Genomic DNA, 15,648 nt, shown 5'->3' with positions numbered 1-15,648 from the left:
AAGTGATCAGACAGAGCAAGTGGAAGTAAAGCATGCTTGAACAATTTTCTGTTTTGTATGTATCCTGTAGTCATTGTGACCTTTAAAGCATAATCTTCTCCAATAAAATAAGCTATATATTCTGTATATCTATGTTTTATGCAAAAAGCATGAATTATTCTATGAGGGGTATGTGTGTAGTTTAGTGTTTAATTAGACATATTTATCACTAAACATGCTAAATCTAATCAGGAGCTGCTGGAGATTCAACCCAGTGTCCATCAGTAGGCCCCAGAGTGTTTTATGATGTATAATGTTATTCAAATGTACCAATAATAATAACACCAATGTCCCTGAAAGTGTAGCAGTGCATTAAAACACAGGCTGGAAAGATATGTTGGTGCAGAATCCTAATGCCTCCTGTGTGCTTTGAGCTTTCATTTTTTTTTTTTACAGGATGCAATAGGTGTCTGAGCAGTGCAGCAAGGAGCCTGGCTAATAGTGGGATACTTATTATAGCCCTAGCAACAGGAAGAGGATTGGTGGCTGCAGAGAGTGAGCCTGTCAGCGATTGGCTGGCGAGGAGAACCTTTCAAAGCACAGAATTTCATCTCATGAAAGGTTCAGTGCAGCAAGCTGCAGCAAGAGGCTGCAGTCTGAGGGTGTGCGATCCAGCAGCTTGCCACTTCAGCTTCAGGTTGAAACACACAGAAATGTATAATTACTCAGCTAAACGTGACATTTAGGTGTAAAAATGTGACTTGCATGTAAATCTAAAAGCGTAAGATTCTCCTTTCCGTTGTCCATCATGATGGAGGATTTTATTTTATTGCAGAGCTTATAAAAGCTGCTGTCTTTTGAAGCAATATTCTTTGATCTATGCCCTAATTGAGTTAATGATTAGCAAGGCAGACTTAAAAAGAGCCTCATTTAAGACATACTGTGGTTGTTGTGTGAGCTGGTGTGGTGTCTCTGCACTGCAGCTAATACAGACTCCATCTCATACGTTCACCCACAAACACTCGACATATGCAATGGTGCAGGCATATAATGTACACACATACTATCCAGATACGGATGCACACACACACACACCTGGTATGTCACCCATGAACGAGGGGTTACATGAGGTCAAATTGACTTCCTGAGGCTGTATAACTCAACAGAAATGTTGAAAATCAGTTGAATGAAGTTACAGAATGAGAATAAATGAGCTGTGGTGTTTGTGGTATGACTGTAAATGGCTATGTTGAAAGAAATGAAAATATAGAAAAATACCGATAAACAAATAACTTTAATGGACAACAGATGGCAACCAAAGATTTCTCAGAGCATACAGTTTGTATCGCTATTGCCCCCCCCTCTTCCCCTTTGCTAGTTTCCTGCAGGTCAGCTCTTCTTTAATCTAACTTGTGATTCAAATCAAATTATTTTCTCCTCCTTTTGTGTATTTGTATGTTTTCATGTCACAGCAGAAACAAGGATCAACATCAAAAATTACGAAAACTTAAAAATAAAACCAAAAACCAAAAAAATTAATTTAAACGAACACAATGCATGTGTTCTTGACATGGTTTTTCAAAAATATTTTTCCATCTTTCTTGAAATGTTTAATTAAGGATTTGACTCCCTTCTAATATTCATAAACTGCGTGAGCAGTTGTGCGGATTGGCGTCAGGATTTCATGCTATTTCTCTGGGGAGCCTTGAAGACCATCAACTTTATATTACTTCAAATAAATCAAAGCAGCTGTGACATACAGTGTGAGCTCATAAAGGCTCTTGATGGTGACATAATTGGCATACATGAATGAGGTTGTGTGACTGACCTTAAGGCTTTTTGCTTCTCTCTTAAGCCATCACATCTGAGATAAAAAATAAAGTCCCAAAAAACTGTCATCTATTAGGAAAAATAAAGCCCCGAAAACTGAAATCTGTTTGAATATATTAATGTAATTATCTATAGAAGTAGCAGCATTATGAAGATAAATCTGTTCAGCAGCTTTCTGTGCTCTTGAGCAGCTTCCTGGCGTCTAAAGTTTCTTCTGAAAACCTTAATTATCACATTTGCTAACCAATAACCAATTCTATTGAATTGCCTATGCTTTCCCTGTGACTGTATTTGTGCATTGGTGTTGAATATTCATATGTATGTGCTGTACAGAGAGCAGTACAGTCAGACACAAGTGAGGAAAATATTACATCTTGGCACACATGCTTGAAGGAACTTAAAATACTGGCAGATAAATCTTTTTTTTCCTTCTGAACTTGCAAATGAGGCATATTAAATAATGATACAGGCACACAAAGACAGCACATACTGTACTCAGGGCATTAAAACGTTTCTTTTCTATGACACGGTTTTCCCTTTAAAACAAAATGATCTCAAGGGTGACAATTCAACAATACACTCGACCACCACGGATATGGTGCATGTATAATTTAGTCATATTCTTTTTTATTGTCATAGCTTTTATTTCGGTTCTTGTGCAACTGCTACATAATGACTCACATTCAAGATATTTTGTCACTCAGGAACAGCTAAAAGGTATAAAAACAAACAAACAAACAAAAATGTATACTGTCAGAACTAAAATATGGTCCATGTTTGTGAATTCATAACGGAAACATTGAGCCTGAAAACTTCACCATTATTTAAACTGGATGACAGAAAGAAATACTTAAATACTGAGAACAAAATATATCATAATCATACTTCAATGTGACAAACACCAGCTGCTAAGATTAAGTGATCACTGGTGAGTTTTTATCTTCCTATTATTTTTTTTTCTTTCAGTAACAAATCAAATACACATATTGCATGTCACTATAGCAACGCCCATTACAGGTCAATTTTTACGATCACCATTTTGGTATAGCAAATCAAAAAACCATAACAAAACAAAATAAATTAGAAATCAACATCAGACAAAGCCTAATACTTAACACCCACAGTATAAGTTAATAAAGTCAAGCTACTGTATATAAATACATCACCAGCATGCACACTATTGAATAATCGATATTATTGTTGTCATCATGTTACACTGAAGAAACAGTATAGTAGGCAAGTGCATTTAATAAAACAAACACAGAAGTAAACCACAAACTCTGAAGCTGCTTTTAATTGTTCGTGTTTTTTATTTTCTTTATTTTTTTTATATTGTTAAGTCTCTGCCTTTAGTAATCTTCACCTCCAAAATAATCTATGGTTCCAGTGACATACCAGACTAATCTGCTCTTTAAGTAAGGGAATCAATTTTTACTATCAAATCCTGATTTTCACTCCCGTCTAATTTATCCTTTCAAATTTGGGGGGAATTTAATTGCTTTAAAACGTTCTCTTTTTCTCGTTGTTTGTGTGAATTTAACATCTTTCAGGGCCCTTTTTTCTCATATATAGACTTACTACTGGAACCAATGCAAACTAGTTTTGTGAGGCATTCCCATTCAAGCATTTTCTCTCTCAAGTGATTCATCTCTATCACGCAAAAACCTAACTAAGCAGCTTGTCTCGACAGAACAAGATCAGTTCCTATGCCAGTGTGAGGCTGCCATTTCAATCCAACAACAACCACTTCAGGCTGATTGACTGACATATCAGTGGTTTTGGCAAATGTCAAAGAGAAAATCAAAAAGACGGAGGCCCCTTTCAACTGTATATATATTTCTATATATATTTAAACTAAGATTTAACCTCCACTCTCACCTCTTTTTTGATTCTTTTCTTTTAACACATGGAAAAATAAAGAACTGCTGCTGCGGTAGTATCATCGGCAAAAGCGGCTGCCAAAGTCCACCGGCCCTTCATATATATTTATTTTCAAAGTGTGGTTTCTCTTTAATTGTTGCCCTCCCCTCCCTCGTCATCCTGCTGGTCACTTGTCCACAGTGTCAAGTTGTCTCGGAGCAGCTGCATGATGAGAGTGGAGTCTTTGTAGGAGTCCTCGTTGAGGGTGTCGAGCTCAGCGATGGCGTCGTCGAAGGCGGTCTTGGCCAGGTGACAGGCCTGCTCCGGGGCGTTCTGGATCTCGTAGTAAAACACTGAGTAGTTGAGAGCTAAGCCCAGGCGGATGGGGTGGGTGGGCTGCATGTGCTCCTTGCTGATCTCGTGGGCCTCGTTGTAGGCCTTCTCCGACGACTCCACCACGGTGGCCCTCTTCTCCCCCGTGGCCACCTCGGCCAGGTACCGGTAGTAGTCGCCCTTCATCTTCAGGTAGAACACCTTGCTCTCGTGCTGCGTCTCGCTGCAGTTCTTGATCAAGAAGTTGTCCAGAAGGTTGAGCACGTCCTGGCACACGGCCTCCAGCTCCTTCTCGATCTTCTCCCTGTAGGCCCTCACCATCTCAATCTTCTTCTCATTGCCGTCGGCCGAGGTCTTCTGCTCGATGCTGGAGATCACCCTCCAGGAGGAGCGACGGGCCCCAACCACGTTCTTGTAGGCCACAGACAAGAGGTTCCTCTCCTCGTTGGACAGGGCCTCGTTCAGCTCTGTTACCTTGAAGAAGGAGAACATTAACCATTTAACAACCAGCTTCAGAGCAAAAGCCTTGATTAACACCACCAAACTGCATATACATTATACAAAAAAAGAATATGAGAACATATAATCCAAGAAACTCTAGCGTTATTACTAGAGATGGCGACTGTTTTTTGGAAGAAATTACAATAATTTTATGGTTCCAGCTAATCAAATATGTGCATGTTCTGCTTTTCTGTGTATATTATAATTGTAAAGTAAATGTCTTTTGGTTTCAGAATACAGATTGGAAAAAAAGGAAGCAATTTTAAGATGTCACATTGAGTGTTAACACGCCGACCACGAACTCCAGGCCGGGGACCTTTGTTGCATCTCTCTTTTCCTTGATTCTTTTCACCTCATAACAATCCCAGAAAACTATACTCTTTATAAACACTCCTTTAGGTGAAGACTAACAGTGCCGTTCACAGCACAGAAACTGAACAATATTTCACTTTTCATGTGCCATTCCCAGTCTCCATGCCAATCCATTCATTTAGTGCAACAGTAGCTCCAGCTGCCTCATGGACTGCTACTTAGTGAGAAACAATATTCAAGATAGTCGGCGGCAGTGGGGGGTTGGGAAAGGAAAGGAGAGGAAGGAGGGCTGGAGATGACTAAAATGTTCCCACAAGCACACCGGGGCAGCTGCACTGTAAGTGAAAACCATCACTGCACAGGCGGTTCACGTGTCCCAGTGACCTTCTCTCTGGCTCAAACTGACCTTTTTACCTGTCTCAAACACCACGCCGTGACATCACTCTGAGTTTGACTGTTAAATTTAGAGTTCGACGGGTCAATTTGATAGTTGGGTGGTTGTCAAAGAGACCATGTTGCTATAATAAGGACCATATTACTCAGGGTTATTTCATTTGGAAAAGCAACCTTGTGTTGGCCTTTGTTTGATCAATAACTGCACAAGGGCTGATCACCTGTATATATATATATATATATATATATATATATATACACAGAGAAATATATGTCTTAGGTTACACAAAACATAGCTACTTTATATCTGAAAAACTCTTTCTTGACTTGCTAACATTTCTCTTGTCGTTTTGACATGTTCTGCTCAGGCAGAGGAGCACAAAGATGGCGCAGGATCGTTGACGTTACACACTCGGAGTGGATGAAGAGCTGGGCTCAAACTTTAGATATGGAGGGTCCAAATGTAAACCTACTATATGCATGCAAATGACAAACGTGCAATTTACTGTGAAATTGTTTTTAATAATACAATAACTCAGCTGTGGTATTTAAACAAAAGGTCATTCTAAATATAATGCACTGATGTTCAGGAAGCTTACTGCTGTGACTAAGATTCACTGGTTTTAGCTTCACAAATGTTAATATTCTCTGGTTTTCTTCATCTTCAATGAGTCACTTGTAATGAGCATCTTTTTGCTATTTCCTGACATTCTTGAGAGCAAAGGAAGAATCGATTGAAGGAGAAAATAATCGTTAGTTGCAGGCCTAGTATATCATAAAAAATCCAGACTAAAAAACTGTATTAAAGAATGGTGAGAATAAACCGTGTATGTCGTTTTGTCATTTCTGCCTGTAATGGCAAGGGATTCCCTTTGATTAGAGTGTGAGAGTACACACCCCTGCAAAAGGGCCTAGTTTGGACCGCACTGACATAGCAGATTGTTTAAAGGGAAAGGAATCCCTCCCTGCACACACACTTCATCCCACCTCCTGCAACCAGAAACCCCCGATGACAAACAATCCACAGGGGCTCACTCCATCCCTCCTTTGGAGCATCAGACAAAATGTTCCTGCTTTAAAGCACGCATGACGATTTTATTCTGTATGTGAGCTCATGCAGGCTCCCGGCTAAGATTCCCAGGATGCTTTAGATTTGAGTAAGAGCTGGTGTGACACAGCAGTTTTTTTTTAACCCACTGGTGAATGCAGTTCCCGGAATGTCTTTAAGGGAACAGAGAAAAAAAAGAAAAGCAGACCAAAGGCTCTGTCCTCACCACTGGCCAAAAAATGCTGAGCAAGATACTGTGAGGCAGGTCATCCTTTTTGCATCAAAATACTACACTTTAGCAGGGTCATTAACCCAAAATCTCTTCAAATTGCTGCCCAGTAGGAGCCTGACACAGAAACAGCACATGCACATATATGAGGAATAAAGTGAAAGGAGAAAACAAAGCCCACAATCAAATCTCATCATATTGGCTCCCTGCAATATGACAAGGAATGTTCTAGAGAGATTCTGCTGCCTCCTACGATTGTAGCGAGGAAAGAGCAATTTAAGGGCTCTTTTTGCCTCTAAGCCTTGGATACTGGTATGAAAAATTAGCAGATTTTGATAATGCATATTATTTTAATTAATGTGGCAATGAGAGGAGGAAGATGAGGAGGAGGAGGAGGAGGAGGAGGAGGAGGAGGAGGAAGCAGTCGATTTTCCGAGCAACCTCACATGGCTCCCAGCAGCAGAAGCTTTTATAAATTAGGCATAATGGAGGGAGAGTAGGTGGGGTGGTAAAAGTGTGCGGGGGGGGGGGGGGCAGCAAATGCAATAGAGCAGAGGCATTATGATAAGAGCCTCTGAATAACCGAGAGATCAAACTCAGGCTTGTGTGCATTTCATTGTAATAACCCTTCAATGCACGGCCGGCCAACAGAGAGGCACCGCCCAAGGAGCAGACGATTTGGACTCGACTCAGGAAAAAAAAAAAAAGGCACTGAGCTGTCAATAAATTGACAAGACAATAAAGATAATAAAAAAAAATCTGAATTGTAGCACAGTTAATATCAAGACCACCAGACTTACAGCCAACACAGTCGACATTGCGGGAAGGACCTTTAGGTAAAGAGAGCTAAAACATTATTTATACAAATCATCATTATTATCTTTTTCTTTAAATGGACTTACCGATTTCATAGCTGCTGCCATATCATCATATCTCTCAGCCTGTTCAGCCAGCCTGGCTTTCTGGACCAGCTGCTCGCGATCAACCATTTTTTAAATGATATTTGGTTGCTTAGTCAAGCTGCTCTACTTGAGTTTTTGGGGATGAAATGATTGATATTTTAAATCGCAATGCAGTGAAATCCTACTCGAACCTAATGCTGCAGCTGTTCCCTGCTGTCTGTCTGTGCTCCGTGCAGACGGGACACCCTCTCCTCTCTTCCCTCCCTCCCTCACCCCTCCTCACACACTCTCCCTTGGCTGCGTCATCACTCAGGAAGGTGGGTGTCTGTGCCAATGATGTAACACTCCATACATGGGAACCAGAGGCGTATAGGGATGGATGGGAGCAACTGGGGTGAAGGCCTTTTGGGAAAGGGAGTCGTCTGTGGTCTGTATAAACTGATTATGGGGGGTCTGGGTGTGGTGCAGCCTCCCACTGTGGAGGCTGCTGGTGGGGCAGGGGGTCCCCTTTTATTCGCAACCTGCATGTGGCTAATTGGGCTTCAGGGGAGGTTCTGACAGAATGTTTTTGTTAGCCACTGGGCCCATATCGAGTTACATGAGCGAGCTGTATGGGAGAACGCAAATGTGCGAATCATTCGGACTGGACATCCAACGAACATTATCTTGCAAGGTCCCTGTAACGTCCAATTGATCTCATGTGTAAATAGAGCCGCTCTTTGTCCGGAGCATCAATGGCGTGTGAGTTGGCATGTTGTTGACTTTTCTATCGTGGCTGGCGTAAAACTGACACAAAACAAACATCTGAGGGTGAAGAAGAAGAGTCATATACATGAAAACGACAATCAATGAAAAATCTCTAACTGACAACGAGATTCAGTAACTTCTATCTGTAAGGGCCGACGCCAAAATTGTCAGACAAATTCAACATACGACAAGAGACGCGTTCCAAAATGATGAAACCGCTACGTCACCATGGCATAATCTGCGTCTTGTCCTGCCTCCTGTGCACTCTACCCAGGCACCGCCCCTCAGCTTCACCAAACTGTAATGCATTTAGCATTTCCAGTAAGTGAGAACGCTTCTGACACAGACAATCTCCAGTTGTGTGCTCCATGTGTGAAAGGGAAGCTACGGACAATGTGCAGACCGGATTCTCCAGATATTCATAGAAAATGAATTCTGTCTCTTTCTGTCTACCTAACATCTCTACTAGAAACCATTGACATGAGTAGTGAAATCACAATTCAGTTATAATAAAAAGAAATCAATAACGCACATTGACCTGGCCGTCACACCTTTAGTCACACTGCCTGAGTTGTAAGGATTTGGTTACACAACGAAGGTGTCACTTCTCCCATTAACACAAAAATGTGATTTGTGTATTAGTTTAAGAACTTGCATATCTCTACCTTCAGGCAAGCATAACACCATGAACGTTTTGTAAAGTGGATTTCTACCACTATAAATTCAATAAAATTCAGAAGCAAGTCCTAAACTTTCCCTTTTTAAGTCCCAAACAAGTCATTACGTTCCTTCAACAAATGTAATGTGATGAACTCAGATCTTCTGCTATCTGGACTGTGGCTGCTGGACAGTTAGACGCCAATGTTTAAAGAGATTTAAGAATGAAAATCAACCTGAAACAGTGAAAGTGAGAAGACACACTTGGGCCGACACGTCACAGACTAGGTTTTAACTGTACATGCTTGTAACATGACCAGAGGCCCTCACAGCCTGCTGAGTTCCTCACTGTCCAGGAGAGTGAGCCACAGTGACCCTCGGACCAGCGGGTCAGACGCCTTGTGCCTCCTGGACTCGTCATAAAACAGAGTTGTGTTCAAGAAAACAGGCAGACAAATACAATGTTATGACGAACCCTCAAGAGTCATGGTGGGCTCACCGCCATGGTGACGGGTAGAGGTCTTAATAGTGAGTTTAGGATACATTTTTGGAACATTGTTGTCATGCTTCATGTCTAAATTTGTGTTATTTCACAGATTTTATTAAATGGCTAATTATTTATTATAAGGATAAGGCCATACATATTCACCCATTTTGAATGTTATCAGCCTATTAAATATCTGATATGTTAAATGTCCAATCCTGGACTGTGTCCCATGTTCTCAGACTTTTTAATGTATCTTTTTAAAATCATGACATCATCATTTTAGCAGGACAGCTCACAGGGTGTCCCTAACCTGTAATCTGAGATCACAGCACTTCCTGTCCTCCGTGCCATATGAGCGATGCAAAGGGCAAACTGCTGGTGAGGTTGGATTTGTGCAACTATTTTCCAAGCATACTTACTGAGATCAGACCATGTTTATCGGAGGCAGCAGTTTCATATCACAGCATGTTTTGTCCCTTCAATGGGTTACAGTACGTGTAAATTATTTCACCCTGGTTTATGTGCGGAGTCTTTACCAAACTAGGAATATGAGCTATTTAAAGCAGATGGAAAAACAATAGTTCACAGCTCCCTCTTCTGGCCAAACTTGGAAATTAAGGCAGTTCTGCAGTTTAGCTGTTTTAAAGTTAAATATTGTGCTGTTGTGAATGTGGAAGCGAAGGTTACAGGCTGTCTAGCCTTCCTCTGGTGTTTTATTTGGTAGGCTCCCTTTTTAAAACTGTGTTCCAAATCAATCATTTCAATAGTTCAACTGTAGCACCATGAAATATTTATTTTAGATCATAGAATTGAACAAGATATTTCTTAAATAATTGTTAAAGCTGAGTTATTTGTTAGATTCCTCATGTTTGGTGAGGGACTAAAACTTGGAGTGATTGCGAGATGTATTTAAATAGGTTTTTAGTCCTTTTAATACAATATTCTTTATAAATATAGATTCCTGTCACCTCCGTGTCTCCGAACTGGGGAAGGGAACTGTGTTCCAGTCTCGCAAGATATATTATTTATTTTTACATTGCATATTTTTTGTGAAATGCTTCTTCTTCCTTTTATATATCAATGTGCTCTTGATTATTTTAATTTTTCAACAAACACTACGCAAAGAGCCAACCACTGTGTTTCCCAGACATATTACATTTTATTTGGCCTTTTAGGCACTAATCAGTTGGATGGGCCATTTTATTTTTTTGTGGGGCTTGTATTGAAGGGGGGAATGAGTGGTAGAGTAGCCGTCTTGCATACATATGTGCTTAAATGTGTGGTTTGAGTCACCTTAGCTTGCTGTGAGTTAACCTTGCACTAAAATCTATATATTTGGTGTAGCTGTCTCTGGATCCAGTTTATTTTGGGTCTTGTGTATTGAGTAACAACATGAAAAAGCTTCTAAAACCACAGGAACTGTTCACAGGACAGGCGACAAATCAATAGAACTTTATTAATTCCCCGTAAGGACAATTGTATGCATCAGCTCGCCACAAACATCAACAGATACAAACACAATAGATGGGAGAAATAAGGAACAAAAAATAAAAACTATTGAAAAATTGGTATTAAAACGATACACAAAGCAATGAGGCTGCACAAAAACATAAATGCATTGAGGAAATGAGGACTGCCTTTAATAAAAACTGACATATGAAACTAATTAATTAAATAACTAAACACACGCAAGTTAAAGAAAATGTTCATCTCACATTTTATAAAAAATCCATGTTGGCAAATGTAATGTTTAAAACATCATGTGGAGATTTGAAGTGCCCTGTTAAAATGATACATACCACCACCTAAATTCTTTTTTTGGGGTGTCTAAACAAAACACTAGGTCACAAAAACTCCCCAGCATGTACGTGTTCACCTCCTATTCTCTAAAGCTTCTGTTTCTCTGCAGAAAGAGATCACCTGCTGACCCGACCAGAGGTCAAGAGAGCAAGCGTGACTTTCAATGATGTGTAAACTAGGTCAAGGAGGAGGAGGAAAATACTGCCTTTTCACAATTAACCATGGATTAACATTTTAAATAATATGGATAATGGCTTCAAATCAGGCCTATAAGACCAGAGTCTATAGGGAAAAGTGTCATTTTAATGCATCCTCACAGTTATGCTTCAACGTTATTGTTTTCTTAGAGTATCACTTTATTTACAGCCATATTTGCAAAAATAAAGTCCTTATAACTATGTGATCTACTTTTACATTCCAATTATGGGAATAAACCTAATTATTTTTCAATGCATGTTTGGAAAACCTCTATTTCCATAACAGTTTTTTCACAAATGTTTTTAGTAATATTTGACATGCAATAGGAGATACAGTATCTCAGCAGCCACATGGAAGCAGCCTGGAAGAACTACATGCTCTTATCTGAGCCAGATAACCTTTCTTCTGCAAACCATGCAGTCTTACACTGCAACGAGCAGCGCTGAACTAATGAATCGCTCCACTTGCGTTCAAAGAGGATTACTGTTCCTTCTGCTTAGCTTAGTTTCATCAAATTAGGATAAGGGTAGGAGAGGTCTTCGGTCCACAGCGGTCATCTGCCTGTCAAGTGGACAGTCGAGCGCTAAGGCTGCTGCAAATGGAGACAAGGCGGGAGTTGGATGTTTTGATATTCCCAGATAAAGTGAGGATTCTTACTCCGGAGGAAGTCACACTATGGGAGCTTGAGACAGCGAGCCAGGTGTTCATTCCCACCGTCCGACTCTTTGTGGCACTTTACCCATACAACCCTGCTGCAATGTCCCCCAACTATGAGAGGGCTGCAGAGGAACTACCTTTTGTGCCAGGCCAGATAATCAAGGTAAAACACCATGTGATGTCTTTTTACTTTTTGCAACTTGATGTAAAAGTAGAGCAGGAGCTCTGCAAGTGTGCTGGCATATTTAGCTCATATTTATTTCCTCACTTTATCAGTTGAAAATCTTCTTTGAAAGAACATGATGGTGTTTCCTGCTTGTGCTAGATTCATGCCAACTGTGTACAAAGATATCTGCTTTTTTCTTTAATTCCTGTCACCATTTACAAGTGATAGATGGAACGTGCATATATCCATTTTTATCTTCCCAAACCCCACAAATAAAGTAATACAATTCTGCATTTATTAGGTGTTTGGAGACACAGACTCTGATGGTTTCTATCACGGAGAGTCTGGCGGTCTCTCCGGTTATGTGCCAAGTAACATGGTGGCTGAAGTCCCAGTGGATGATGAGTACCTGAAGCACCTACTCATGCAGCAAGGATTCCTCCCTGTGGACCACACAGGTATAAACCCTTTGTTTCTGCAGGACACTGCTCTGCAGGACACTGCTCGAACACTAACGCAGAGGTAATATGAAGTAACGTAGGGGTATTTGCACTGAGCTGTGTGTTTGTAACTGTAGGAAGCAACTAAAGAAATAAAAAAAACATACTGCAACAAATAAGAAATAGTAAAAGTAATTCAGAAATCTTGCACTAGCTCAAATGTATTAAAGTATGAACACTGAAGTATGTCAGCTTTTTAGCAGTTATTTCTTTGAGATTTGATGATCTCACTAGCACATGTGCAAATTCATTCTATATTTTCACATTAAAGTTGTGTGATTTCAAAGGAGTGTTTGTATATTTTGACCCACAGGTATGTGTTTGACGCCAGATCTGAGCGACGTAGCCAGTATCTCTGATGATGTGGTCGTTCGACGAATGGTGGCCTTATTTGACTACGACCCGTGGGAAAGTTCACCGAACATGAACAGTGAAGTGAGCACTTTAATGACACTTGAACCACATTGTGTTTTTAACCACTTTCTACCAATTCAGGCTCCTCTGTTGTTTCAAATACAACAAAGTGGTTTGTGGTGATGCTTCAAAACTCTTTCTCTCTCTCAAAGGATGAACTTGGCTTTCGTTCTGGAGACATCATTTACGTGTTGGGTGACATGGATCAAGATGGATTTTACTATGTGAGTTTCACTTCTACAATTACAATACAATGATTGATTAAATTGATTAGTTTTTTAACTGACTTTTGAGGACAAATTTAACTTTTATCTCAATCTTAGGGGGATCTGCACGGACGTCGAGGTTTGGTTCCATCAAACTACTTGCAGCTGCTTCCCTGGAGTTAGAAGAAAAGGCCGACTAAGATGTTTGCCACAAATGCCAAGTCTCAGACTCTGTGGGAAATCAGCAGTTTTTTTTAAAAGAAAATGGTTAAATGGACATTTTATGTGTCAAAAATATATATTTTCATTTTCTTATATTATAGTACGGCATTGCAATTTAGATTGCAAGTCAATGATCGTCTCTCATTTGCACAATTAAACTAGTATTACCGGTATTGATCAGGATGCTACACAGTAAAGAGTTCTCGTCATACAATTTTCAGATAATTGTTTTATTGAAAAACAAAATGACAAATCATTTGGCAAAGAAAAGTACAGAAAATACAAATGAGTTTAATCTAATCATTAATTTTTACCTGCCTACATTCACTTTGCTTATATTTTATGCACTTTTTTTTACAAACAAGGCACAACATGAGCCAATGTATTTTCAAAATGAAAGCTTATATATGAAAATGTAATTGTAATTACTTCAATCATACCTTATGTTAATGGTTATATTATTTTAGCCTTAATAACACACCTTTAGTCTCAGTCATTTTGCAGACCAGAGTGTATTTATATAGTATATCAATAGTTGCCTTATATCCTGTTTATAATATATATATTATAGTATTGTTTATTTTATATAATTGGTTATTTTTTCATATGGTGTGCTTAGGAGAAAATATGTTTTTGAGTTTTGCAGCAATTGTACATAAAGGAAAGTATTCATGTTATCAATGCAAGAACTGTAAAGCAGAAACTGAAAATAATAATCATACATTTGTACAATACTCACCTGCTTTGTTTGTATGTGATTTTACTACATTCATTTATATCATTTTATATTCAGACATGTTTACATACAGTAGCGCCACTATCTACTCACTTTGTAATTAATGAACATAACACAAACTGAAGTGATAAAATTGAGCAGGTTTCATGACGTGGTGTACAAGTTTTAAATTCTTTCACACAGAGTTCGTTGGTTTCTTCATTTCTCTGCAGCCAACAGTATACTCATCCATAAAGTAGGAAACACTACACTGTGTAATGAAATTTAGTAGTGCTTTCTACTTTATGGGTGACAATACTGTACATCGGTAGCTTCTGGTTTCTCCTCCGCAAACACTGAATACATGACGGGTTGAGTAGAGGCACGTTTTCACACATTACATTCAACACAAGCACATTCTGTAACATTGTACAGCTGAGAAACACGAAAAATAATGCTGCTCAAAATGATGCTGATATTAGAAAATAATCACACATAAAGTAGTAACTCCTGTATATTTCAATGCATTTTAATTAGGGAGAAACAACAATTAAAAGCAGAAATCATTGGAATTTTAAATACAGTGATTTACTGTCAGGATCTTACCAGCGTTTGGACTCCCCAGAAGAAAGAAAACCAGAAGTGAACTTGATCTTTTTATTAACCCTGTCTGAGCCACGTGGTTACCACAGGAAAAGCTCTAACAGTCACACACACGTACATGTACACACATACACACACACACACACACACACACACACACACACACACACACACACACACACTCACACACAGTTAAAATACTATATGTACAGCATCCAACTGCTACCCACAGTGTAGATACTTAAACATGTCCTATTTAGAACATGTTTAAGTATGTCATGTCCTGTTAAAATATTTATTTGTTTTAAAATATGCTATGTATGAAATGTTTTTATGTATTTATTGTATGTATGAGCCAGTAGCTGCTCTTGGTAGATCCATATTCCTTTGTGTAGTGATTCTAACAATACAGTCTATCTCAAAGTATTATACATTTGTCATGTACAATCTTACTCAGTAAAGTAACTGTGGCCATTAGATAAATGTAGTACCCTGGAAGAAAGTTTCACAATCTAGAAATACTCCAAGTAACAGAACCTCAGAGTTTAATTTACATTTAAGGTAAGTCTACTTAGTTACTTTCCACATCTGCACACATACTATATATACACACACATTTACACACACACACACACACACGCACACACACACACACGCACACACACACACACACACACACACACACACACATACACGCACACGCACATGCACACACACACATGCAAATTCTAAACCTACGCCCATGAAGCTGACTGCAGACTGCACCATTGCTGTTGGCTCATCCCTTTTAAGGACATATAGTAATAAGTCGACACCTGTTTTAAAAAAGAAGTTAGACACTAAAGCAGATAGATATTGATCCCAGTAATAATAAATGTGGATGTGTATC

At 39.3% G+C, this 15,648-nt stretch overlaps 2 protein-coding genes across 2 annotated transcripts; one reads left to right on the top strand and one right to left on the bottom strand.

Moving 5' to 3' along the window:
- Nucleotides 1–1,254: 1,254 nt before the first annotated feature.
- ywhag2 (3-monooxygenase/tryptophan 5-monooxygenase activation protein, gamma polypeptide 2) lies at nucleotides 1,255–7,651 on the bottom strand. Its single transcript, XM_029445865.1, has 2 exons — nucleotides 7,388–7,651; nucleotides 1,255–4,476 (listed from the first exon to the last, which is right to left on the bottom strand). Exons 1-2 carry the CDS (start codon nucleotides 7,472–7,474, stop codon nucleotides 3,820–3,822), a joined length of 744 nt encoding a protein of 247 aa, XP_029301725.1. The 5' UTR covers nucleotides 7,475–7,651; the 3' UTR covers nucleotides 1,255–3,819.
- Nucleotides 7,652–11,692: 4,041 nt separating this feature from the next.
- LOC115017432 (RIMS-binding protein 2) lies at nucleotides 11,693–13,978 on the top strand. Its single transcript, XM_029445866.1, has 5 exons — nucleotides 11,693–12,096; nucleotides 12,401–12,557; nucleotides 12,913–13,034; nucleotides 13,166–13,237; nucleotides 13,337–13,978. Exons 1-5 carry the CDS (start codon nucleotides 11,875–11,877, stop codon nucleotides 13,400–13,402), a joined length of 639 nt encoding a protein of 212 aa, XP_029301726.1. The 5' UTR covers nucleotides 11,693–11,874; the 3' UTR covers nucleotides 13,403–13,978.
- The last annotated feature ends 1,670 nt before the right edge of the window (nucleotides 13,979–15,648 follow it).

The sequence above is a fragment of the Cottoperca gobio genome, chromosome 13 (genome assembly GCF_900634415.1).
Source record: "Cottoperca gobio chromosome 13, fCotGob3.1, whole genome shotgun sequence".
Taxonomy (NCBI): domain Eukaryota; kingdom Metazoa; phylum Chordata; class Actinopteri; order Perciformes; family Bovichtidae; genus Cottoperca; species Cottoperca gobio.
This window is presented reverse-complemented; position numbering and strand designations above follow the sequence as displayed.